Source organism: Astyanax mexicanus, chromosome 16 (assembly GCF_023375975.1).
Source record: "Astyanax mexicanus isolate ESR-SI-001 chromosome 16, AstMex3_surface, whole genome shotgun sequence".
In the NCBI taxonomy this organism is placed as follows: domain Eukaryota; kingdom Metazoa; phylum Chordata; class Actinopteri; order Characiformes; family Acestrorhamphidae; genus Astyanax; species Astyanax mexicanus.
In genome coordinates, this window is record NC_064423.1 from 368,093 (window position 1) to 394,125 (window position 26,033).

The following is a 26,033-nucleotide window of genomic DNA, read 5'->3' on the forward strand; positions in this document are numbered from 1 at the left end:
CAGTGGTCAGACTCTACCATCATCAATGCTGCTGCAAGATCTTGGTGAAAAATGAATAAATACATGCAATAAATCTTGTGATGCTGCAGAAGCTTATTAAAACAATGCCACAGTGAATGCATACTGCAATCAAAGCTAAAGACGGTTCAACCAAGTATTAGAGTGCGTGACCTTTTTTTTTGCTGGTGACTTTTATTTTTTGGCCAGGCAGTGAATTTCATGTTTCTCAGAATGAATGACTCTACAAACAAGTAATAAAAACAGTTGGTTTTATTCCAAGAATAAATGTGAATCATAGCATAAATCTGTTTTCCTGTTTGTGAAATAACAGCATAAACAAGTGAGAAAAATCTCTGTCAGAATTCACAGACCAATGCATTCTGGAAAATGCATTTCACAGCATGTTTCTGCGTTTATCTGAATAATTAAAAAATAATACAAAATACAGATTGTCCAATAGAAATATTCCCTTCATTTTCTTCTGCTCGGTTTGAGTTCAGCTTTAAGCTATCTGGCTGAGAAATCCTGCAGTGTGAGGCCTGAGAGCTGCAGTCAGACTGGAGCTGAGAATAAAGGATCACTGCCCACCAGTGACCGCTATGGAAAATTAAGTCTTTACTGGAGTGTCAACAAGTACAATTTTAATTGAGGCAAATTATATGTAAATTTGTGTTCAGTTCAAAACAAAACATTTGTCCATCATAAAAAGTAAAACAACTGTTTCAATAGGAATGTCTAGTGGATGGACAAATGTCCTGAAAACTTTGATATATTGAAAATATATTAAAATTGATACTGAAATCAGTATATTACTGTAAAAATCAGTGAGCTCAGTGAACAGCTTTAAAGAGAGGCCAAACCTTATTTTAAAGAGCAAATCACATGAATTTTAGACGCAGAAACTCTGCATCTGGAAGCTGTAATTAAAAAAAAAATAAAAAAGGCTCCAGTTTGGGATCTGCTTCAGTTTGCAGGCAGTGGTTTATTTCCATATATAAAAATCAAAGGGCTCGATATAAAAAAGCACTTGCAGAGTTATTTATATTTATATACACATAAAAACTCAACTGTTTAAACACTTACAAAATATTTCTGATCAAAATATAGCAGTATATCATATATCTATGCACACTGTTTACATATATTTATCTTTAGAAACAATCGTATTCGTACGTACAGTCGTATGTGAATGTATGTGCATCCCTGGTGAAATGACATGTTAATAATATGGTGTAAATAAATCCTCTGAAGGAAATACGATTGAATACGATATTTACCATTTTCTCCACATTTTACACATTAATCTGTGAACTTGTGTCTCTGTAGAGAATTGTACTGTATTTGAATTTATTACACATAATTTAACCAGAGGTGCCTAATTGTCTGCATTAGACGTGTGTGTGTGTGTGTATAGTTGTTTTATGAGAGTGTTTATAAGGCAAAAATGAACTTCATTACTATTTCTGAGTGTTTAGGCAGGTGATGCATTTCCTTATGTATTCCTCACAGGCGGAGGACGATTAGGAAAGCACCAATCAGATCCAGGCGTTTCTCCACTGCACTGAAAGGCTACTGAGGGTAAAGCAGGTCAGAGGTCAGTGGGTGGTCAGACAGGGTCCATGTTGTTGAACATTGGGTGGTCTCGGTTCAGGCCCATTGGGAACTCCTGCGTCCAGTCCAGCACCATCGGCTTACACAGACCACAGCACCGCAGCTGGAAGAAGTTCACCAGGTTCTTCAGAACCCCACGGCTTTCAGAGAGAGAGAGAAACATTATTTTTAAAAAGTTATTGTTGTTATTTTTGATGCTGTATACATCTTTTTTTATAATTTTATTTCTAGTTTTTCCCATTTTCTCCCCAATTACCCAACCCAATCATTAGGACTCCCCCTATCACTAGTAATACCCCAACACACCAGGAGGGTGAAGACTAACACATGCTTCCTCTGATACATGTGAAGTCAGACTCCGCTTCTTTTTGAGCTGCTGATGCTGTAGCATTACGCTCGGAGGAAAGCACAGTGACTCGGTTCTGATACATCAGCTCACAGACGCCCTGTGCTGTGGATATCACCCTAGGAGTGATGTGGGGAGAGAGCGCCATCTACCCACCCGGAGGGAGCAGGGCCAATTTTGCTCCCTCTGAGCGCCGGCAGCTTGATGGTAAAGCTGCATGAGCGGGGGTTCAAACCTGTGACCTCCTGCTCATAGTTTTCTTATCTATTTAATTGTTATTTCTTTCGTTTTACGATTACTAGTAATCCTGTAAATTACTTAAAGTTTTCAGCTTAATTCTAAAACAACTTCATTTTATTTATTTTTTCTTTTTTTTTCTTTATCTCTTTACCCCCTCTTTACCCAATCTTTATCTTATTATATCACCATTTTCAGTATACTGTCGTATAAATGAGTCTTTTTGAATCTTTTGGAAACTTAATTTCAGCTGTTTGTGACAGAACACTATACTGAACAGAGAGAGCTGTGCACTAAGGGTCTAATCACATATGTGGACTGGGCATGGTCCAGCTGCAGAGTTAAAGATATGATACACAATATGTATCAGTAGAGGGTAAAGTGTTCTTACTTGAACGGGTTCTGTCTGAGAGAGAACGTCTGAGGCATGTTCCTCTGACTGCGCATTAAAGTCCCTCGCTCAGCGGTCGTCAGTCCCAGAAAAGCCACCTGTAGAAGAGAAAGGTACTAAAATAAAAACAAAGCTATGCAACAGCTGTCAACTTACTGTAAAACGATGTACCAGGTAAGAATGCATAAACTTGTCAATTTATGTTAAATAGCAATAATAACAATCATAGGACAATAATAAAAATACAACAACAATAATAGTATTTAAAAAACAAACACAAAAATCTCCCACACACTAAATGTCTCAAATTTTTATTTGAACAAATAATTTTCTAGGATCTTTACTGCAAATTGAGAGTCAGCTGTTCAACGTTCAACTGTATTGATTATCTGTAGAAGCTTGTACTGTAGATTAGTAAACTACTGCTTTACCCTGAGCTCACACTGCATGTGTCTCGTGTCCCAGGTTCAGAGGAATTGTCTGGCTGTATATTCTGTGTATTCAGTCTGAGACATTAATTAACATAAACTAATATAAGAGTAACTGCATAATAATCATAAGTCACTGCAGCTCAGTACACACTGTTATTTGGTTAACTGTAAGAAATATCAACACGTCATAAGCAAAGCAATCAGACAAATATTTTATATTTTATGTATTTGATATGTTTTGATCTGCTGCCAATACCACTAAGAACAGCTGGAATTGCGTCTGCAATTCTTAAGGACAACTAATAGATTTTATTTTTTTCTAAAATCTATAAAATACTTTAATCCTTTAACTAAGTTACCTACATAATCATTTACATGGACAGCATTTTTTCTTCTTTATGCTCTTTGACTGAGGCAACCATGTTGTTTTTTGCAGTAGTAAAGGGGTGATTTAATAAACATTTTTTTTTTTCACAGAGAATCCTTGCAATCCACTGCAATCCATTCATTTTCCCAAAAGTTGTCAATGCACTTTATAATCCGGTGTGCCTCAAGTACAAATTTGAAAGGATTGGTTGTAGATCAGAGTTATACAGAAGATTCAGTTCTTCAGCACCAAGACTGGAGCAGTATTAGCATTAGCTGCTAACCACGCAAAGTGCTAGCTCTTTTGCTGTTCAGAGGAGAGTATATCTGACTGTAGCCTGCTGCTAACCCCAGATAGAACTTCTGGAGCAGCATTAGCATTAGCCGCTAAGCATTAGGTCTTTCGCTGTTCAGAGGCGAGCATTATTGGACTGTAGCCTGCATGTTTACCGTGTTAAAACAGGCTTTGCTGTCTGAAAACACCCTGGCTTACCAGAAAATTCAGGGTTCTTCAGTGTAGGGCTATAGGGCGGCATTTACTAGTGCTAATCGCAGCTAGCACTAGCAGCTCTTGTTTGACCCAGCAGCGAGACCTGCTGAATTAAAAGAAAACTGGTTGGATGTGTCGTATAATCCAGTGCAATAAATCCAGTATCTTTTACGCACACCTGGATTAATTTAACGAGTTTTTAACCCACTCCTGGTACCAGTTAAACCAGCAGGTGAAGCTGGCTAGCACACGCAAACCCAGAGGTTTTTGAGCCTGCTTCATTTTACAGCTCACAGTGGGCAGCTCAATGTTTGGTGATGATTGTGATCGTTATCTGGTGATATCTGGCTAAAACAGTCCATGCGAACATTTAAATGATTTTGGAAGTAAATCAAATCCAAATCCAATACTTAAGATGCCGCCCACATATCCCACAGGTCAGTGCAGCGTTCTTTAGCTTCCATGAGAAATGCCACTAGTACTTGTTCCATGACTTTTGGCATATAAGCATATGAATGAAACAGAACTTAAAATGCTTAATTTAGTTCCCTAGATCTTTAGAGCAATAATAAGCCCAGTGTGAGAAGTTTAATGGACACAAAATCACTGTATTGGTTCTGGTTTTTCAGAATCAGGCTGTATCACTGGAGAGTCGGGGTGTAACGGTACATGCATGCTTTACGAACCGTCGCGCTACAGAGGTCACAGTTCGGTTCACGCAAACGCACGCAGAACACGTGGTACACAGGCAGTCTATAGGAGACTTGTGGAACCAATGACTGTAACCCGGAAAGTGTAGCTGTAGCACTGTTGCTATTAACAACTCACTACTGACAGCCCATAGCCTGCCCTGAAGTTTAGCTCTGAGCACACGGGCGAATGGAAACAGGCATGCTCTGGAGCTCGAATCATCTCTCACTCGCGCTGATTTGTGCTGTTTCTCTTTCTCTCTCGCTCACTTCCTCTCTTTCTCTGTCTGTGTCCCTCTCTCTCTCTCTCTTTTGCTGACTTGCGTACTCTCTCTCTGTCTGTCTCTCTTTCTTTCTCTCTTTCACTCTCTCGCTCTCTCCATCTCTGTCTCTCTCTCACTTGCTTGCGCTCTCTCTTTTACGCTGAATTTTAACAGTCTAAAGCTGATATTTCTTAAAAAGAACTCAAACACTAAAATGGATCCAGTAATATGCTTAGGAAACATTATTTGTAGTTTAGTCAGTTGATTAATCTGTTGATTTTGTTCTTAATAAAGCTCCACAATCAGGCTTACTGTTTGTTCCAACAAGATCCAAAAGATGGAGTCTCTCATGATGAGAGTAGGAGAGAAATCTGGTTTCAAGCATTTAATAAACAAGCTTAAGCCCTGTTACAACATCCCATACCAAAAACAAAACATGGTTATAATGAAGATTCAGTGTTATTATGAAGTTAATAAAGGTGAGGCTATACAGAATGCCCCGCCTCTTTATTTTTTCCACCAACCGTAACAAAAACGTACAATCCGTGGGGTTTGGTTCCAAGGTGTGAACCGAACCGAACCGTTTTCTGTACCGTTACACCTCTAATGCAGAGCTAATGCCTGCACCCAGAGTGAGTTATATTATCAGAACTCGACAGAGCAAAAGCTCTGATCTGTTGAGGGGATCTGACCTGGTATATCTGGTGTATGAGCAGAATGGAGGCCCAGGCGGTGTGGAAAAATGCCAGGCAGAAAATGTAGAGCACCCAGGGAGAGCATCCAACCAGCCCAGTCACAAACCCCCACAGACTCAGCTCTGAAACCGCCGCGCAGTGATTCATCCAGTCTGGAGACACACACACACACACAAATGATATTAATGAAAATATTAATGATATTTACCATTTAGAACTGCTAAAGACAGAGAAACATGAGAACAATGCTGGATCTGATGAGCAGCAGCTCAGACTTACACTTTAAACTGCCATAAAACATCCAGATCCCCAGCAGGTTCAGAGTTATCAGGAACATGACGAAGAAATGATGATTCCTGGCACCTGGGGAGTGACAAAAGTGCAAAATGTGAATTGTTCTACCGTATCTGGACTTGTAGCCAGACAACTAGGCTTAGATACGTTAGTGAACGTTAGCTAACAGGCTAAACACCACAGCACAGAAGGTGTACCAGCTAACTTATTCTCAAAACACTCTCATTCAGAAGATAAAGCTTTATGTCTAAAAGCACACATTTATCACACCTGCACTGTTCGGTCTGGTGTAAAAACAACGGCAACAAGACCCACGAGAGGAGCAGAGTGCGAATTATACAATGATATTTGGGGGGGTATTTCTTCAGGGTGTAAATGGTAACCAGTACAATGAAGGCGCTGCTTCATTAAACTGAAGTCTTACAAATGTCTTGCTTCCTTACTGTAATATCTACAGCATGTAAAAGATAAATTCATTACATCAGATAATGTAGCACATATATACCACACAATAACCTTTATAATCATAAATAATATATTATACAGCAAAATCCACAGTTAATCCTGCAAAAACACACACAATGCTATTGGCTGCTATCTTTCATAAGATTTCTCGCCATTACATTTTAATTCATATTCTACAGCATCTCTCCCACAGGAATCATTTTTTATTTAATTCTAAATAAATAGAAAATAACAATGTATCTGAAAATCCCTGTAGATAAATAAGGATTTTGTCCCATCTCATCCACATATTTTGACACTGGGACTACAAAATTAAATGTTAAAGGGATATGTAGGAATGCATTTATATAGCTTGGCTAATGCATTTTAAAAAGCTTGGCTATTGTTAATTTATTAAAGTAGCCTAATAAAAAGGTTTAAACTACTGTTAGTCTTACTTTAAAAATTGTAACACACCAGTTTACTGTAAAACTAATAATCTGAATAACTAATTCTTCACTCTTGTTCACATTTACCTTCCACCTTAAAACACATTTCCATTCCACCTTAACAGTTTCCCTGCATTAAAACTAAATTTCTCTTTGTTAAAACACAGTTTCCTCTTTAGACTGTAGTTAGTAGATGATAAAGTGTTTTAAGAGTTTTACACATTTCTGCTTACGGTGCAGAAATCACAAACAGTCCATATAAAACAGAATGTGGATTTCCATTTGAATGTTCTGTTCCACCTTAAAAGCTCTGAAAATAGTATCTATAGCCTGAAGCCTGAGTGCCGCCACAGCAGCGTTTAAAGCGGAATGATAAATTAGTAGCATTTAAGGTAGCAAATTCATGTGAGTTATTTATGTAAAGAAAAGTGTGTTTAAAGTGGATATTTAGGAAAGCTAAGTAGATAGCAGCTACCTACACGTAATGCAAACTCGAGCAGCATGTGTACCTTAACTTAGACACAAACCACCTGACCAATAATGAGCCAGCAGGTATACGGGAGAAATGATTATTAATATGGAATGGTATGATCCACTTTAGAGGGGCTTGAAATCATATCACAATATTATTCCAGTCATAGATACTGCGCTGTTTTTGTAGTATTTAACATTATATGTAAGAAATATATTTAAAAGGTTTTGACCCTCCCAAACTATTGTTTTTACCCCTTTAGGGGAGGTTGAAGTCCTCCCCCCACCTCGTAATTCGCACCATCGAGAGGAGGTAGTCTTGGCCCGGTCCCAAACTGACCTCAGGTGGCTGTTCAGGTGCAGTTTAATCTGATTTAATATCCCGATAATCACTACAGCTAGTAACCAATGCCATCTCTGCCGCTCTATCCCATCTCACACTGCTGATGGCTGCAATCAACACCACTTTGGATCACGTGGCACTTGTGGGAGGAGCTCTTGAGGAAATGTCTGCGTGTTTGTTCTGGATATTTGTAAAAAGAACGTTAACTAATCTGTGCCTGCACTGATTCAGTTGAAGCACAGAAGTTAAAATCACTGTTTTTCGTGGAGCTTCATAAGTGTCTGCACGGAGCTTCATAAGTGTGAAAATGAGAAACAAACAGCAACAGGGAGAAAGAGGAGGAGAGTTACCGACGCAGCCGTTAATCCAGACAGAGTGATGGTCCTGTTTGGCAACACAGGTATTGCAGATAAAGCAGTGCTGTGCTCTCATTGGCTTCTTCATCTACACACACACACACACAAACACAATTAGTCATTATGTAAACACAGCATTAGTCTGGGTACACTGTGTGAGGTTGTGTGTGTGTGCGGTTGTGTGTATTTGTGTAGCAGTGTCAGTAGCGTACCATACATGATGTGCAGAAAATTCTGGGGTCCAGACAACCTGCTTCAGCCAGAACCACCACGTTCTACAAGAAAAACAACTAAATTAATCAACCAGAAACACACTGCAATACTATACTTCCCACAACAGACAGGAAACATCAGAAGTGTGGTGCTGACCAATATGTATGTATATGACCAAACACAATATGCAGTATCTCCCAAAAATGAGTAAACCCTCAAATTTCTGCAAGTATTTCATATACATTTAAATGGGACTTTGAAATTAAACTATTGAAGTGAAACTTGGATATAACTGTAGTCAGTGTACAGCCTGTATAACAGTGTAAATTTGCAAAATGACTCAACACACATCCATCAATTAATATTTATGAACGAATGGCACCTCGTGGCAAGAAAACTCTGAGGATGTAAGAAACAGGATTGCTGCTCTCCACAAAGATGGTCTAGAGCAGAGGTTGGCAATTTCTTTTGGCCGTGGCCCATATTTTTTTAAGCCATTACATGGCGGGACACACAAAAAAACTGTTTTTGGAAAAGGAAGCAGGTAAATGCAAGAAGAAATGGAAAAATAAATAAATAAATAAACACACCACTCCTCACGCGGGATCGAACCTGTGTCGTCAAGATTGCAGTCCAATACACTACTGCTGCCCCGGCAGGTGAATTGGGACACAGTTGAGAAAAAAGACCTTATAATGGGCAGAAAAATAAGAAAGGACAGAAACCAAAGTCACGGCGAGTGCAACAGAGAGAGACAGGGAAGGCGTGTTAATTAAAGCTCACCAGAGAAGCATTTTATTTATGTATTTATTTTCATTATTGTTCATTAAAGTTCAAACATCCTCACTGGCCAGATGTTTCACGCTTGCTGCCTATTGCCGACCCCTGGCCTGGACTATAAGAAATGATCCTTTTCTGAAGCTGATGCTCAAAAAAACAGCAAACAGTTTGCTGTAGACAAGCTGTACAAGAACATGGATTACTGGAACTTGTACTGTGGTCTAACAAGGTCAAGATTAACTTGTTTGGTGTCCAGTATGTGTGGTGGCTCCCTGGTGAGGAGAACCAAGACAACTGTGCCTTGATTACAGTCAAGCTTTGTGGTGGTAGCATCATGGTCTGCCAGCATTCGGGAGCTAAGTTCCAACACGTGCTGAGACGTTCTGAAGCAGAGCATGATCCCCTACCTCCAGGAACTAAGCTGCAGGGCAGTTTTACAAACTTAATAATGACCCCAAACACGCCTCCAAGAAGACTAAACCCTAAAATCTGTGGGGCATTTTTAAATGAAAGTCTCAAACAGAGGATTCCAGTGGCAACCTGTGAAGATCTAGTGAACTCTATGTCTGAGAAAGTTAATGCAGTGCTGGTAAATAATGGTAGCAAACAAAAATATTGACCCCTGAGACACAATGTGCCCATTTTCAGTCGGTTTAGACATTAATGGCTGTGTGTTGAGTTATTTTAAGGGCACAACAAATTTACAACAAAAGTAATACAGGCTGTACACTGACTACTTTACAATGTATTTAAATTTGACATTTTTAGGATAATGTATACTGGCTATATTTTAGCTCTAATGGCTAACGCTATGTGATTATGTAAGTGCTTTGGGTGTTTTCTTGCTTATTGTCTGAATATGAGAAAATGAAACTCGATCTTAGTGCTCATGACTCAGAGACGAGTCAGGCTAATAAATTGCTGACTGTGGAGAGCCGTACCTTCTTCTTCTCCTCCTCTGTGGCTCTGATGAGGCCAGGATCCGTCCGACACGCTCTAAGATAATAATACAGCAGTGCTGTTCCAGTCAGTGTAAACAGAACCTGCACTGTAGCACTGGGACCATGTTAAGACTGGAGTTAAGGACATTAACACATACACACAATGTATATAACTATACAGGTAAGACCTTACATAAGCGGACAGTGACATGATGTCAGCTGTTCTGGTTGTGTACTACATGCTGTTCTTACAATTAAACAATAATTACAGATCTGCATTAATCCTTTGATCTATTATTTTATATATAAAATAATAATTAATTAGTCTAGAGACTTTAACCACTATGTAAAATATAAATTAAACACTGTTACACACCAATAAAGGATATCAGGTAAAAACCAGAAGTACCATGTGATTAGCATCCAGAATACAGATGCAAGGAGAGCTGTGGAGGGAATCAGAGCCTGCACTGCTGCATTTGCCCACTGCCTAAACACACACACACACACACACACATTTTTTTTCTTACAGACATGGTGAAGATCATTGACTGTCTTTAGTCCATTAACAGACACAATACAACAAATCTTAAAAAACAAAAGTATAACTATATTTTGGACAAAACAATTATAGTACACTTATAAATCATTAAAAAACAAAAAAAAAATCTATGCTCAATCATCACCTGAACCTGAAGCACTCATACAGCATTACAGTTCATGCAGTGACTTCTTGTGGTATAACACATGAATTACTGAACTACTGATGAGGATTAACTGTGTTTTATATCAGTGAACACATTGGACCTCACTGTTACCAAAAGCAGGCACTCAGTGTCTGTGTGTGTGCAAGTGTGTGCACGTGTGTGTGTGTACCTGCAGGTCAGGTTGATAACAGCAAGGACGCATGCCAGCAGCACACCCTTCAGTAGCCACGACTCAGAGTTCATATCCAGGATGGCTCCAACAGCCCACACCACAGATACACTGAACACACACTGCAGGCACACCTGAGAGAAACACACACTGATCAAATCACACAAACTGAGACAATAAAAACAACTGATTAAAGAACAGAGATTAGAAGATCAGAGAAAAGAAACATCAGACATCACAGTGACACAGATCATGAAGAAGCTGTGTAGACCCACTACACAGCTTCTTCAGCCTGCTGCCATCAGGTAGGAGACTGAGGAGTCTCGGGGCAAGGACCAGCAGACTGAGGGACAAACCCATCCATCAGGCTGTGAGGATGCTGAACTCTCTTCTGCTCTACCCCCCATCCCAATCCTGCCCCCAGCACACACTCACTCAGCACCCTAACCCTAACCTGAAACTGTACTACTTCACACACAGTACTGGAACTTTTCAAAACGGACATGCACTACACATACCTGCACTACTGCTATACTCGCACTGCATTACTCATTTTAACTCCCCATAAAACTGTGAACTTTAAGAACGTTATGCACTAATTCACTTTACCAGCCTTAAGCTATTATTATACCATTTGCACTACTGTTTATACGGGTTCTGTTTATACTTGTACTGTCATTCCATCTTAATCACCCCCATCACTATTGCACTATTGTCTTCTGTCTCACGTATGTCTACTGTGTCCTTGTTGTATTGTACATATAATGTCCCCCATTCTTTTATATTATATATCTATTTTTCTGTACTTGCTGTAAAATTGGGAAGGAGAGTAACATAATTTCAATTCTCTGTATGTCCTGTACATATGCAGTATTCACAATAAAACTACTTGACTTGACAGTGTGATGAGCACAGGGATTTCTCTTTACATAATCCACACTGACATGCCAAAAATCACTGGGTGAAACTAGTATGCAGTACCCACGAAAGGTCTTTGAGAAGATTTTAGAGTTTGTAACATATTTGTGACAAAAATGACTGAGTTCTACACAACCAACATTCCTCAATGAAAGACTGGAATGGATTTGCATATTTCTTCCTCTACAGACAATTATATTAAACCATTAAAATATTCTGGAGGAGTATGTACAGGGTAAGAGTACAAGTCCAAGCTAAACCCCCATATCACAAAAAGAGCTGATAAAAACACATGAACAAGAGATTATTTGGTAAACCTGTGTTGAGCAGACTGTTCTAATATGGTCACAGTATGCAGTGTGTGAATGTGAGCGTGTATGTGTGATATCTGTAAGTGGTGTGTGTGTGTGTGTGTGTGTGTACCCGGTATTTGCTGAGCACTCTCAGGCAGGGTGAGTTGGATTTGACGCGCTCTTTCTGCACCACGTTCAGCATGTGGATCAGCAGGGGACTGTGCACCTGGTGAGCAAGGTCTATCGGTGTGTGACCCTGTAAACACATTTTTACAATTATTAGTGGCAGCGGCAACTGTAACCAATCAGAACGTTTGATCCATTATTGATCTTTCTGTGCTGTTATTACTGATGACTATGTTTTGTGATAAGCAGCAGTTGAATAAGCAGTGTTAGCAGTGTGAGTATTAACTGACGTTGGTGTTCTGCAGGTCCACGCTTGCTCCCGCCTCCAGTAGAATGTGCACCGCGTCCACATTTCCCGCCAACACAGCGCAGTGCAGAGGGGAGTTCCTGTTTATCTTGTCCACTGCATTCACTGATGCATTACACTTCAGCAGGAAGTTAGTGGGCTCTGGCCTGTTGTGCGCACACACACACACACACACACACACACACACACACACACTTCAGTTGTTCATATGTATTTAATCACAGTAAACTAAACTTTTTCTGCCATTTTATTAAGTGAACAGAGCCGTCTGCTTTACCCAATGATTTTCTGAGCAGCCAGCATCAAAGAGGTCTGTCCGTTCGTGTCCGGTAAGTCCACCTCCTACAACATACACAGAAAACTCAGCTTACTGAGAATTTATACTGAATTATTTTATGAAATCATAAACATTGTGAAACAACTCTAATAATGTGATCAGACGATTCTGAGTTCTATTTAAAATCCAGTTGCATTGTTTGAACATCAGAGGTGGGAATCTCACTAGTTCAGGCCGCTGGGGATGTAAGCAAAGGGGCCGTGGAAATGTCAATCATTTTGCCTGAAACAATCACACAACTGCTTTTGATGTCAGTCAATTTTATTAAGCCAATCCGAAACCAGAGCCTGCTGCCAATTAATTGTAGGATCTGATTGCTCTTGGTTTATGGGAGCTAAAGCCAAAGCATTTGCATTGAGCCCGCCTCCCCTCCCGAGGGACTTTTGTTACTGGAGGGATGCTGTGGGCTGTTCCCAATGTCTACATCCTAAGCACAGAAGCCCTGCTACAGTCATGGAGCAAATTTTAGCCATAATCCATAAGAAATGACATATCCTCAAAACTCAAAAAACAAAAATTACGCAATACTAGAACAATACTAGCCCACCAATTTCAGAATTCCTTAATATCTCTCCTTCAGACAAAATTATATAAAAAATATATAGGCTTTTATTCAAATTAGACCAAACAGTCAACCAATACAAAATGGGAAGAAGATATCTTAATTACTCCCAATGCTGATTTCTGGAGAAACATTATGGAAAACACATTCACTAACAATACTTTACTCAACCTTATACGATATACAGTCATTCACAGGGTACACTACACTAAGCAAAAGTCATATAAAATGTGACTAGTAGATTCAGAAATCTATGGTACTGCCCACCAATCAAACACTTCTGCAGCTTGTTATTAACTCGGCTAACTCCACTATTTAAACAGCCAATCTCTCCATCCCCATCACTCTTCCTGCTTGGCTACACATCGACCACAAACCTAAACCAGGAGGAAAGCAGAGCACTTTTGGTGGCGCTAACCATCGGCAAAAAAACTATTCTAACAAACTGGAAATCAAGAAAAAAAATCTTCATCAGTCAATAGAAAAAAAAAAATCATCTCTCAAAAACAGAACTCATGAACACATAAAAACCTGGTCAGCATTAAACAACCTCCTACATCAGTGACTCCATCAGTCTTTAACAGATAACCTACACACATCCATTATATATCTATAACCATATCATCCATATATCACAGCTACCCGAATGTTCCTACACACACACATGCACACACAACACAGTTAACATTTAAGACGTTTAGCTATTTTTATTTATTTATTCATTTTTTTGTTATTCTGTTTGTTATTATGGTAGGGATGGAGAAATGGAAAAATATAAGAAGCCATCCTAGAATAATATTTTTTTTTCTTTCAAGGGTACAACAACTTCTTTTGTGTTTTTTTTCTCTCTTCTCTTCTCCTCTATTTTTATTTTCTATTTGGTTTGTTTTGTATATCTACACATCGTTATGTCCTCCTTCTGTACAGTGACATCAGCTACCAGAATTTTGTATTAATATGAATAACGTCTTAATGGTTCTCCGAAGAAGGGGGGGGGGGATGTGTGGCGGGCAAAAAAAAAAACTCACAAGCCAAAAGGAACGACAAGTTTCAAATAATGTAGTGGAGTAAAATGTAAGATACTTGAATTTGAAATGAAGTTCAATTAATGTAAAGAGTAACCAAAAAACTGATATACTTTATCAAAAATAAAAAAACAGTATCCCAGCCAACAGTAATGGATTACTTTTTCTTTGCTACTGTCCACCACTGTTTAGCTTACACATCTTGATCCTTTTACATTTTAAAAAGTAATTAATTGAACTTAACAGAACAGTAGTTAGTTTAGGTTTAAAACTTAACTTAACTAAATAATAAAGAAACTTATATTTAAACAAAGTGTATTTTGCATTGTTTATACACTTAAGAATATTGTGAAAAAATTAAATCATGAACCGAATTGTGATTAAAACGCTTTATTCCAACCCTAGTGCTCTTATTCTTCATGTACCCTCTGTGTGTGTGTGTATATATATGTGTGTGTGTGTGTGTGCGCGCGTGTGTTTACCTGTCCTTTGGCCATCATGTATGCAGCTATAGGCATGTGCTGGAAGAGGACAGCGAGATGCAGGCCCCGGTAACCCTCTCCATCAGGCAGTGAAGGGTCAGCCCCATAACGCATCAGCTGGATCACCATCTGCAGATGACCCTGTCTACACCCACAAACCAGACAACTCAATTTCTATACAATAAACAACTGCCTAAACAAAATCTAAACAGTGTTAAAATGACTTTATATCCATACTGACCTTATAGCCCAGTGGAGGGGGGTGGAGTTCAGGTCTCCACCTAGCTGATCTATAACTGCACCTTTAGCAATGTAATACCTGCAGAGAAAAACACACTCTGGAGACTTCAACATATCACATGGTGAGCTGTAGGCATCCAACAAAGAGTGATGCACCAAAATAACCATTCGTCCAAAACTAAAGCTACAACATTAAACATTAGTCTGAAGACTGAGAGCCAAATATTGAACACGGTTCTTCAATAATTTTTCACTTTTTCACTATTGTATGAAATAAATAACATTACTATTCGAGTCCTGTACAGCTCGTTTGTTTTGTCTGGAAAACAGCAAGTTTGTCAAGAAGACGTGAACTAATACTGAGCATGATAAGTGATGCTGAATGTTTATTTCATTTAATTTTGTGAGCAGAGCTTAAAAATATCCTAAACCTTTTAAACCTGTGTTTGTCAGCCCTCGCTCCTCTCTGACCACTGCCAGCAGCACTGATGGGAGTCATAATGGACATAATGGAGATTAAGCACTGCATTATTACTTTATTACTCTATTTTTCGCACTATAAGGTGCACTTAAAATTCTTTAATTTTCTATTTTTCGTGTCTTGTGTATGAATTCTACCAGTCGGGTATTAAGGAGCAGTAAAGCCACTCCACTGCAGTACAGAGTTATACAGGAGTTTCAGTAAGGTTTCTCTAGAACCGAGGCTGGAGCAGTATTAGCATTAGCCGCATTAGCTCTTTTGCCGTTTGGATGTATGTATATCGACTGTAGCCTGCATGTTTACCGTGGTAAATCAGTGCTAAAGCTACATGGGACAAACCGCTAGCTAAACACTCAGTGTTCCTCAGTGTAGCGCAATGCTGAACATATTAAAAATCTAAACTTACTTTAAATAAAGCGCTTTACTCAGGAAAGTTAACAAGTTTTCTTTTCAGGAAATAAATCTGTGTATTTATCTTATAGTCAGTAAAACACGGTAGTCATATTGTAAATGTTTAGTATAAACTATTGAGCCTTTTCACTTTCCAGCCAAACAGTGAGATTCGTTTTTTCCCAATTTTTGGACAAAAATGCATGACTAACAGGCTGACACAACAAAACAACAACTATTCAATAACTCCAGGACCGTGTACTAATTAAGGAGATATAGCAAAGCTACAGTCATATCAAGCTGTAATCAATGAATACCAGACAGAAAGACAGAGAGACAGAGAGACAGGCAGACAGACTTACTTTACAAGATCTGCTCTGTTATTGATAGCTGCCCAGTGCAGAAGAGTAACGTTCTCTTTATCCGGCTGTCGGACATCATATCCAGCTTCAATCAGCTCTTTACAACGGTCCAGCGCTCCAAACCTACACACACACACACACACACACACACAATATTATTATTAAGCAATACAAAGCTTAAGCATATATATATGCCCAATTATCCTGTAGTGTCATTAAAACACAAAGTATCCTGATTTCACCAGCAGAATGACCAGCTCAATTTAGAAACAGTATATGATCCATGAACCCATTCTAATGAATGAAACTATTTAAAAGACTAAGGATTTCAATAACAGGGTTTAATAAGAACCACTGCATATCATTAAAAACACATAAATCCTCTCTAATGAACTACAGAACTGGAGGAACAGGGATAAACTGAACCATTACCCCATCCATACATCCATCCCTCCATCCATCCACCCCCACACACTCTTAGTTGCTGAGTCACTGAGACACACCCTAATGTCCTAAACACTGCACCTCACCCCCAGCCAGAGCTCGGGAGGTGGACGGATCAGAGTTTAAAGATAACACCGACACCACCCTCTCATAAACCACAAACATCAAAACTAAAAAACTTTTTCACAGAACTGTGTTTAGGACCGGGCAATAAAATAATACCAAAATATTTTTCAATAACGATAGTATGAATATATCACTGTAACAAAATAAATATTTATGCTTCATTGCATTTATTGTGTTTTACTGCATTTCATTGACAGAATTTTTTTAAATGTTTGTCTATTTTATATACATTAACTTCCCAAGACTAATCCTGTTTTCCATTATTTATCATATAAATGTTACACAGACTTTATTGAAAAGCTCTGTTTAACTAACGTTTCACTTTTCACCGCATGGGTTTATATGGGCAGATTTTACCCTTATAGGAAAGTCTCAGTGATTCATCTTTATAATCAATATAACCCTGACATGGTTAAAACCTAGCACAGGCTGTTTAACAGTGTTGCAATCTTTCTTTATGTCGTTAAGTGTTAACCACACACACACACACACACACTACAGGAAGTGTGTGCAGTGATAAGTGAACAGGTCAGACAGGAAATGCAGCTTCAACCTCCACTACTCATTAATTCCACACATACCTAAAGCCATGCCGGCTCTCCCCTGGACCTCAGACTTTATGAGCGGGCAATAAAAATATATATAGCGGTATACTGTGAACCGTTTATGCATTGATGGTTTTCTCAACATGCCTAAAAAAGTACACTGTCTATGAAAGAAGAAAATTTATCACAATCCCAAAAAAATGGCCTTGAATGTATCAGAAATATTTTAAAAGTAATGATATTAACTACAGCACACTCAATTATTCAGTGTTTTTACACTGTTCTGAAACCACTGCACCCCTACAGGTTGATCTTACTGTGTTGCCTTGATGATGTCCCAGCTGCTGCTGTCATCAGCGTGGGAGTATTTGGTGGGCTGCTGTGTGGGGTCCCGCATCGCCTCACTCCTCTGGACAAACTGCCCGTGAAAACCGGGCATGAACCCGTGCCCCATGCCCCCCGGCCCGTGGCTGTGGGAGTGCCCGCCATGCCCATGGCAACCATCATTCATGTGCCCGTGAGAGTGACCCTGCAGAGGAGAACACTCAAAATGAACAGGGTGCTCATATTACTACTCCTACTTCTACTAAATAGTATTATTATTTTTTAAGATTACTATTTAAAGTTTTATATAGCACTTTTCACACAATCAAACATTGCTGTTACACAATATAAATTAATACAGTAAAAACAACCAACACGTATTAGACTACCACATAGACCCTAAAGAAGTGAAAAAATGTTAAATATTACTGCAGACATGCAACTGACTTTATCTCTCACAGTGATCTTGTGCACACACTGCTGACATGCAGGCTTTATCACATCATCTTTAAGTTTTTGTTAACTGTTTTACCATATAGCACAGTGTGAGGTGGGTTTTAGTACAAATGAAAAACATAAAACAATACTAATAATTTGGGAAATATTTTTGCCGTACAGCATCTGACATATATTTCTGTGATTTTATTGATAATCTTTTGTCATTTAAAATATATTTATGCCCAAAAATCTTTTTAAAGATGGTGAAAAAATTTCTCAGCCTGCAGAAAGTGTACACATAGATAGTTCCACACTAAACCCACTCTGATAAAGTCTCTAAATGCAGGTAACTGTATACACTGTCCTAAATAGACAATAGATTACTATGTATTACTATGTGCAGTAAATCCTTATTTATTATTGCTCTGGTGCCACTTATTTACTATTTATTTCCTGTTAATTAGTGATGAATATCACTCGATATTGCTTACCCTGATCCCTCTTTATTATTTATTTATTTTATTTTTTCAATATTTTTTTGTTCTCTTGTAGATTTCTACAGCTCTGGAAAAAGTTAAGAGAAACTTCAGTTTCTGAATTAAGTAATAAAGTATATTAAACTGAAAAATATGGTCATTAAAGCCTATATTTGCAGAAAATGAGAAATGGCTAAAATAACAATAATGCAGAACTTTTAGACCTTAAATAATGCAAAGAAATATTTATAAATATTTATAAAGAGTTAAGAAATCAATATTTGGTGGAATAATGCTCGTTTTTAATCACAGTTTTTCATGCATCTTGGCATCATGTTCTCCTCCACCAGTCTTACACACTGCTTTTGGATAACTTTATGCTGCTTTACTCCTGGTGCAAAAATTCAAGCAGTTCAGTTTGGTGGTTTGTGATCATCCATCTTCCTCTTGATTATATTCCAAAGGTTTTCAATTTGGTAAAATCAAATAAACTCATCATTTTGGGAGATGATTAAAAGCTTATTCTTTGTTTTTTTTTTTTTACACAAATCAATCCCATGTATTATCTTATTAATACATGAAGCTAAAATTCATCGTTCCACCTTAAATGGTGCAGCAGTAACAGTCCAGTCACAGGTAGCATGAAGGAATGTAGGAACTGCTGCACCTTTTAAGGTGGAACGGAGAATTCTGAGAAGAAACATATGGAATTAGGAGCTTGTTGATCATTTTTGTCGTTTTTTTTATCTTAAAATACGAACACCTTAAAACGTTATATATTTAGCTGTTCTGTCTTTGTGAATAAATAAATAAATCACTGAATTCAATGATTAAATCTGACGTTTCCTTTACAAAATGCTCACATGTGAAGCTATTAGCTTAGCGAAGCATCGTGTCAGTAACATTACACACCATTTAAACACAAAACAAACCCATATATTACTATATTCGCTTCAGTTACCAGCCACACATTATAACTCAGAGTGAATACAGTCTCTCTGTATCTCAGTGTGAAGAAGAAACAGCAGTTACATGTTATTATTACATTTAGCATTAGCTCAGCAGCTAACAGCTCTCAGTAGTGTTAATGATATTAAATAAGAGCAGACTCACCCCCTCACCCTTCTCCCACTCCATCTGATCACTGTCACAATATTAATCACTCAAACCTGCAGTCTGAATATAATAATCTACTGCTGATAATTATTCACTATTTAATCCCAAAACTCGCTGCTGCACTTTCACTCCATTCACCGCTTCCTGGAGCTGCAAACATACAGACCCCGCTGATTGGGTGATTTCTGCCTACGTCACTGTGGGCGGAGATTATTGTTGGCCACTTTATTAGAAACACCTACAGTACTTAGTGCTTACACCCTCTGGCCACTTTATTAGAAACACCTACAGTACTTAGTGCTTACACCCTCTGGCCACTTTATTAGAAACACCTACAGTACTTAGTGCTTACACCCTCTGGCCACTTTATTAGAAACACCTACAGTACTTAGTGCTTACACCCTCTGGCCACTTTATTAGAAACACCTACAGTACTTAGTGCTTACACCCTCTGGCCACTTTATTAGAAACACCTACAGTACTTAGTGCTTACACCCTCTGGCCACTTTATTAGAAACACCTACAGTACTTAGTGCCTACACTCTCTGGCCACTTTATTAGAAACACCTACAGTACTTAGTGCTTACACCCTCTGGCCACTTTATTAGAAACACCTACAGTACTTAGTGCCTACACTCTCTGGCCACTTTATTAGAAACACCTACAGTACTTAGTGCTTACACCCTCTGGCCACTTTATTAGAAACACCTACAGTACTTAGTGCTTACACTCTCTGGCCACTTTATTAGAAACACCTACAGTACTTAGTGCCTACACTCTCTGGCCACTTTATTAGAAACACCTACAGTACTTAGTGCTTACACCCTCTGGCCACTTTATTAGAAACACCTACAGTACTTAGTGCTTACACCCTCTGGCCACTTTATTAGAAACACCTACAGTACTTAGTGCTTACACCCTCTGGCCACTTTATTAGAAACACCTACAGTACTTAGTGCTTACACCCTCTGGCCACTTTATTAGAAACACCTACAGTACTTAGTGCTTACACCCTCTGGCCACTTTATTAGAAACACCTACAGTACTTAGTGCTTACACCCTCTGGCCACTTTACTAGAAACACCTAGAGTACTTAGTGTTTACACTCTCTGGCCACTTTATTGGAAACATTTGCTGCTGCGTGTGTACACGTGTAGTGTGTCTAATCTCTCCATATACCAAAATATAATCTGTAACTGTTTCTAGTCCACAGTAGTGTATATTCCTGGATCAATATTAGTGTGATGAGAATTATATATTTATTTTAGTCTTTAGCTCCTTTTAAACTAGAATGTAAGTTTAAATTTAAAAAGAAAAACATATGTTTTATCATTTACACTCAACCTGTAAACTTCATTTTTGAGCTAAAAATTATTAAGTTTTTTGAAAATGTATTCAGATTTAGAGCATTAATTGAATTTATTGTGACACACTGCTCTTCTTAAATGAAAGTATCTGCATATGTTTCTGTTCATTATCAGTATTGGTGATATTGGCTCTGTATTTATCAGATCAGTATCGATCAGCGCAGTTTCTCCCATCACTCTGACTGCAGCTGAATCCGGGCGGTTAGAGACTGAAGTGAAGAATCTCCTCCGGAGCTCGAGCTGGTTTTTATTGACTGAAGAGCGCGGAGAGGTTTCACCTCCTGCCCCCAGCGCTGCTGAGAGAAACTGATCCAAACACAAAATCAATTCTCTGGATTTATTTTACTCAGCCTGATTTAGAGCTGCGGTGTCAGTAGATCACCGCTGAGAGGCGGTGTGACACTAATAACCAGCTCCGCGCACTGGATCCATAACTGCAGCGATCGATTATCGAGCTCGCGCAGCCCGAGCAGCGCTCTGATCAATCACACACAGGCATGTGTGTCTGATGTAGCATCACAGAGGAAGAGAAAATAATCTGATGCAATAGATGCAGGATTAAGAATGGTAGTTCCCTTTTTTAACCTTTACAACAATTCACTTTGGCTTTTGTACCATAGAAACTGCAAGTTTCATTTTAATTTAATATGTACAAAGTTTAAATGTAGTCTGAAATGTGTTTTTAAACATATATGTCTTTTATTTTTAATTAAATGTCTTTACAACAACTCCTGTTATGTGTCTGTATACAGTACCAGTCAAAAGGTTCGACACATCCTATCTTTAAGTCTTTCAGTGTTTTTTTTTTCTTTTTACGATTTGTCACATTGTAAATGTAATATTGAAGACTTTATTAAAGTTATACAGAAACACATGCATAATTAATCTGTAAACAAAAAGTGTTTAACAAACCAGAATGTTTTATACTTTACATTCTTAGTTTCTTATTTATCTTTGAGTTCAGATCTGCACACTGTTGGTATTTTAATTTTCCTTCACGCTGTGAAGCTCCAGCTCATCCCAATTAAATAACCTAAAATCTCCATCTCAGTTCATCAGGTTTAGATCAGGGGATTAATGTGGAGAAATAACACTTTTACTGTTTACTACATAATTCCATATGTGTCCCTCAACCGTTTTCATGTCTTTAATATTAATCTACAATGTAGAAAATAAATGAAATAAAGAAACACATTAAATGACAGGGTATGTTGATTACTAATATAATATAATATATTATAATATGTTTTTTTATAGAACAATGGCAGGTTACATTATTTAAAAAAGACCAACATCCTGGACAGAGGGAAAGAAGCAGCTACTGCACAACCTCAGGTCCTGATATTTTATACGGGAAGAGTTTAAACTAAAAAGAATAAACTGATACCACACATTAAGACTACTTTCACAATAAGAAAATAAAAAAGCAACAACACGCATATAATGTTTACAGTCTTTTCCACAAACAAAAGTGTAACTGTTATTAACCAAAAAAATTGTGCAAAATTGTGGTTATACCATAACTTTTTGTTAAGTGTACCTGTCCTCATGCCTGCTGAACCATCTATGCTAAGTAAAAGCAAATAATGGCCGTACCTGTAAATAGAGCCCCTCTGAGCAAAAAATAATGCTGTTAGTTCTGCTGTAGTTCAGTCTGCTGTTAAATCAGTAGTTGAGCTTGCATATCAAATTTAAAATTTCATTTTTAAAATGCAATGTGCAAAAAATAAAAAGAGAGTGTTGGAATTAACAGCAGCAACCAAATAACTTCATACTCCTGCTGAGTGTGTGTTAGTGAATAGATGGAGAGAATGAGTGAGTGTGTGTGCGTGTGTGTGTGTGTGTGTGTGTGTGTGTGTGTGTGTGTGTGAGTGTGTGTGAGGGGGTTGAGTGAGTGGTTCGACCTTGGCCTGATCCAGACTACTGTCTGTTTCCTCTCTTTCATCTTCCCTCGCTCCATCACTCCTCCCGCCTGCCTCCCTCTCTTCAGTCACTGCTCCTACACTCCTCCATTGTGTTTATCTCTCTCTCTCTCTGCCAGTCTGTGGGGAGTTCAAGCAGCAGTACAGTGTATTTAACCCTTTAGCTGTGTTAACACTCTTACAGCACTCTTACACAAGGGTTCTTCAGAGGTTCAGAGATCCAGTGCTTTTATAGTACAGGTTTAAGAACCATCTGAACTGCTGTGAAGTTCTTTCTCTGGTTAACCCGCCGGGTTCTAACCATTGAGAAGCATCAGGGGCGGATTTGGAAGTTCTGGGGCCCTAAGCTATGTTTTTTTCCGGGGGCCCTGATCACCTGATTAAATGGATTCTTTTGTATAGCAAGATGCAATATTCATACACCTTTTACAAGGTAAAATTCAAGCACTTCTCAAGCACTTTCAAGGCCCATTTTTAAGTTTTTCCAGCACCTTTCAGCTGGGGTAAATTAATGATAACAGTAATCTCAAAACTGTGATTAAGCGATAATCAATATATCACAAAACTATTCTCCACACTTCACAGCGACTATGCTAAGTAAGTAAATAGCAGGAATTATGGATTTATTGGTGTCAGTTTCACAAAATTTGAATGTTCTTCACCGCATGTTTACCCTATTCATTTGATTGAGCAGTTACTGTATGTCAAATATGGGGATGAGTTGAGAGCATTTATACATACATATACTCAACATTATTTATTTGTTTTTGTCACACTGCAAGAGACAGTGTTATGTTTATGTAAACACATCCAGAATTGTGTTTGGTAATAGCAGAAGAAGATTAAATTAAAGCAAAATAAGTTTTAGGATTCTAAATGTATCACCTATCTGTAGAGTATCCAACTTGATTGGGTCAATAATGAAACTATGACACAAAAGTTCACTAGGCAAATAACCAGCAATCATTTTTTACTGAAAATTACAGATTGGCTCGTTTCCTGGCGCTTGCTGCTGCTTTTCTTTCTTTTTTGGGCACCGCTGGAATAAGACCTTTTCATGGTTGTGCCAAAACTACCTTAGTCTACCTCGCCTAGCTTAACTTGCATGTACGGTGTCTCTTTGGGGTCAAACAAAAAAAGCAATAATGCATTTCATTTTTTTTCTCGTTTTTTTTTTTGTCAACCTTTTGGCCAGCAGCAATTGCGTGGTCGTAAAATCCGCCCCTGAGAAGCATAGATAGTTACTGTGGGCGTGTCCTCAGCTGATCAAGGGTTCTAGCAGCACTAAAGTAAAATCGAATTCAGCTCATCCAGCTTTTGATTAAGGATATGAATTTGCAGATTTAATTTCACCCACAAAACATGCAATCACTGTCCAGTGAAAAACAAGTATCTCTAGCAGCTTTACAAGATAGTGATACAACTATCTGAATATTCAATGAAAGTCAATGTAAAAAGATCATGTAGAAAAACTAAAAGCAACAAAAATGTAGATACTTGTTTTTAGTTGACTCCACTGAGTACATAGAAAATAATGCAACAACCACGGAACCTGACTGAGGATAAATGTACAGCCACGGACAGGGGTAAACAGGTACAAGGGGACAATTTATACAAATGGACAAGGACAGGTAACTTGCTCATATAGCCTACAACACTACATCCAGGCAATCAACTGTGGTATGGCTGGAGGATTGTTTTTATTTCGCAATGGTTATCATCTGATTAATGTTCCATGTGTCAATAATAGGACACTAATATAACATTAGTGAGAGCCTAAATGCTTGGCAGGTCACTAAGACCTTAGTGAATTGGGACGCGGCCAGTGTAAGTGGAATGCAGGTAAGAAGTGGGTCTGGTGCAGAGGGGGAAGATAAAGGGGGACGCACCCAGGTGAGCTCACCTCCACTTTGGGCAAAACAAAGAGGGCGCCGTATTGTTTGGCGTGGCATGGTCGCTGCTGGAAGAACTTGACTCGGTAGGTGGGATATGCATATGTGAAATTAGTTTTTATTGTTTGCTAATACAATAAGGCTGAAGTTTATAGAATATGTCGGTATGCTATTTTAATTGTTTTTTTAGCGTATGTGTACTGCTGGGAGCCACTAGCCCGGAGGCAAGCTGAAGAGTGCGTCTGTGTTGCTGAATTATCGGTAGGTCGCTGGTTTTATTACTCGTATCTGCCGGTTATTGACGGGAGTGAAGTACTGTTCATCTGGTAAGAGCTCATTTTTTAGTTATGTGTAACTGTATTTGGTCTCTTTAGCCTAGGTTGGTCTGTGTGGTGGCGATTAGCTGTGGTTGCTACCTGGGGCCGGCTTAACGTAGCCTGTATATCCGTTGGGTAGGTGTTATAATGAAGTTTTTACTTCATTGTTATTTATTGGGGCTCTAGTTACGGTATGTGGGGGTTAATGGTGTGTGCGTGTATTAGTTGGAGCCTACTGAGTGATTTTCTTGTTTTTGGGATACAGTTACGGAGCCGGGGTGCTTCTACTGCCTTGATGCCAACAGTGTTTGGCGTTTGGTATGTGTGTTTGCCTCTATCTGGTGTAACGGCATACAAGTCTAGGTGCAGGGATGTGTATGGGTGCAGCTGTAGTGCTATTATTAAGAAATAACGAGTATATCCTGATTATCTGTGATTGCTGCGTACATATTTAATTATATTATGGTGTTTGATTATATTAGAAGGTTAGCTAAGCAGTTGTGCTGGATATCTTATGTATGTGGACTTGTATGCCTAATTTGCACATGCTCTCAGGGCTATAATGGTGAATTTTACCATTTCATGTTTTGGTTTGTATTTTGTTATTTTGAATGCTATTTTTTGATTTATATATTTTTTTTCTGGAGAGTGGGACCGCAGTCTTGGTGCAAGCGGGCCACTGTTTTCTCCCTCCCTATAAATTATTTTTAAGTTTTATTGTGTAGAGTTTCCCTTTGTTCTTCTGATTCAGATTATAACTAGATAGTGTTGAGCCACTGCTGATTAGATGTTTTTATAGATATCTGTTTTTTTCTTTGTATGAATACTCTGGTCAGATCTGGATGGTTGAACATATT

At 38.5% G+C, this 26,033-nt stretch overlaps 1 protein-coding gene and 1 long non-coding RNA gene across 2 annotated transcripts; one reads left to right on the forward strand and one right to left on the reverse strand.

The window, feature by feature from the left end:
• Positions 1 to 252: 252 nt before the first annotated feature.
• zdhhc13 (zinc finger DHHC-type palmitoyltransferase 13) lies at positions 253 to 19,851 on the reverse strand. The gene is made up of 17 exons (XM_049465454.1): positions 19,676 to 19,851; positions 17,642 to 17,853; positions 16,210 to 16,332; positions 14,978 to 15,055; positions 14,737 to 14,881; positions 12,608 to 12,672; positions 12,314 to 12,476; positions 12,028 to 12,153; positions 10,687 to 10,820; positions 10,198 to 10,300; positions 9,811 to 9,933; positions 8,089 to 8,151; positions 7,871 to 7,964; positions 5,799 to 5,882; positions 5,517 to 5,671; positions 2,586 to 2,683; positions 253 to 1,751 (listed from the first exon to the last, which is right to left on the reverse strand). The coding sequence occupies exons 1-17, from the start codon at positions 19,697 to 19,699 to the stop codon at positions 1,607 to 1,609; spliced, it is 1,935 nt and encodes a 644-aa protein (XP_049321411.1). The 5' UTR covers positions 19,700 to 19,851; the 3' UTR covers positions 253 to 1,606.
• Positions 19,852 to 24,649: 4,798 nt separating this feature from the next.
• On the forward strand, positions 24,650 to 25,465 carry LOC125782290 (uncharacterized). The gene is made up of 2 exons (XR_007424910.1): positions 24,650 to 24,945; positions 25,050 to 25,465. It is a non-coding gene; the product is annotated as an uncharacterized LOC125782290 (long non-coding RNA).
• Positions 25,466 to 26,033: the final 568 nt, after the last annotated feature.

Bases quoted from the DNA above. Each gene is read 5' to 3' on its own strand.
- zdhhc13 (XM_049465454.1), bottom strand. From the start codon at position 19,699: ATGGAGTGGGAGAAGGGTGAGGGG. The intron at 12,673-14,736 runs GTAAACACACGC...TGTATGTTGTAG, and splicing joins ACATGATGGCCAAAGGACAG to GAGGTGGACTTACCGGACAC. The intron at 9,934-10,197 runs ATCCTTTATTGG...CAGTCTTAACAT, and splicing joins ACTTCTGGTTTTTACCTGAT to GGTCCCAGTGCTACAGTGCA.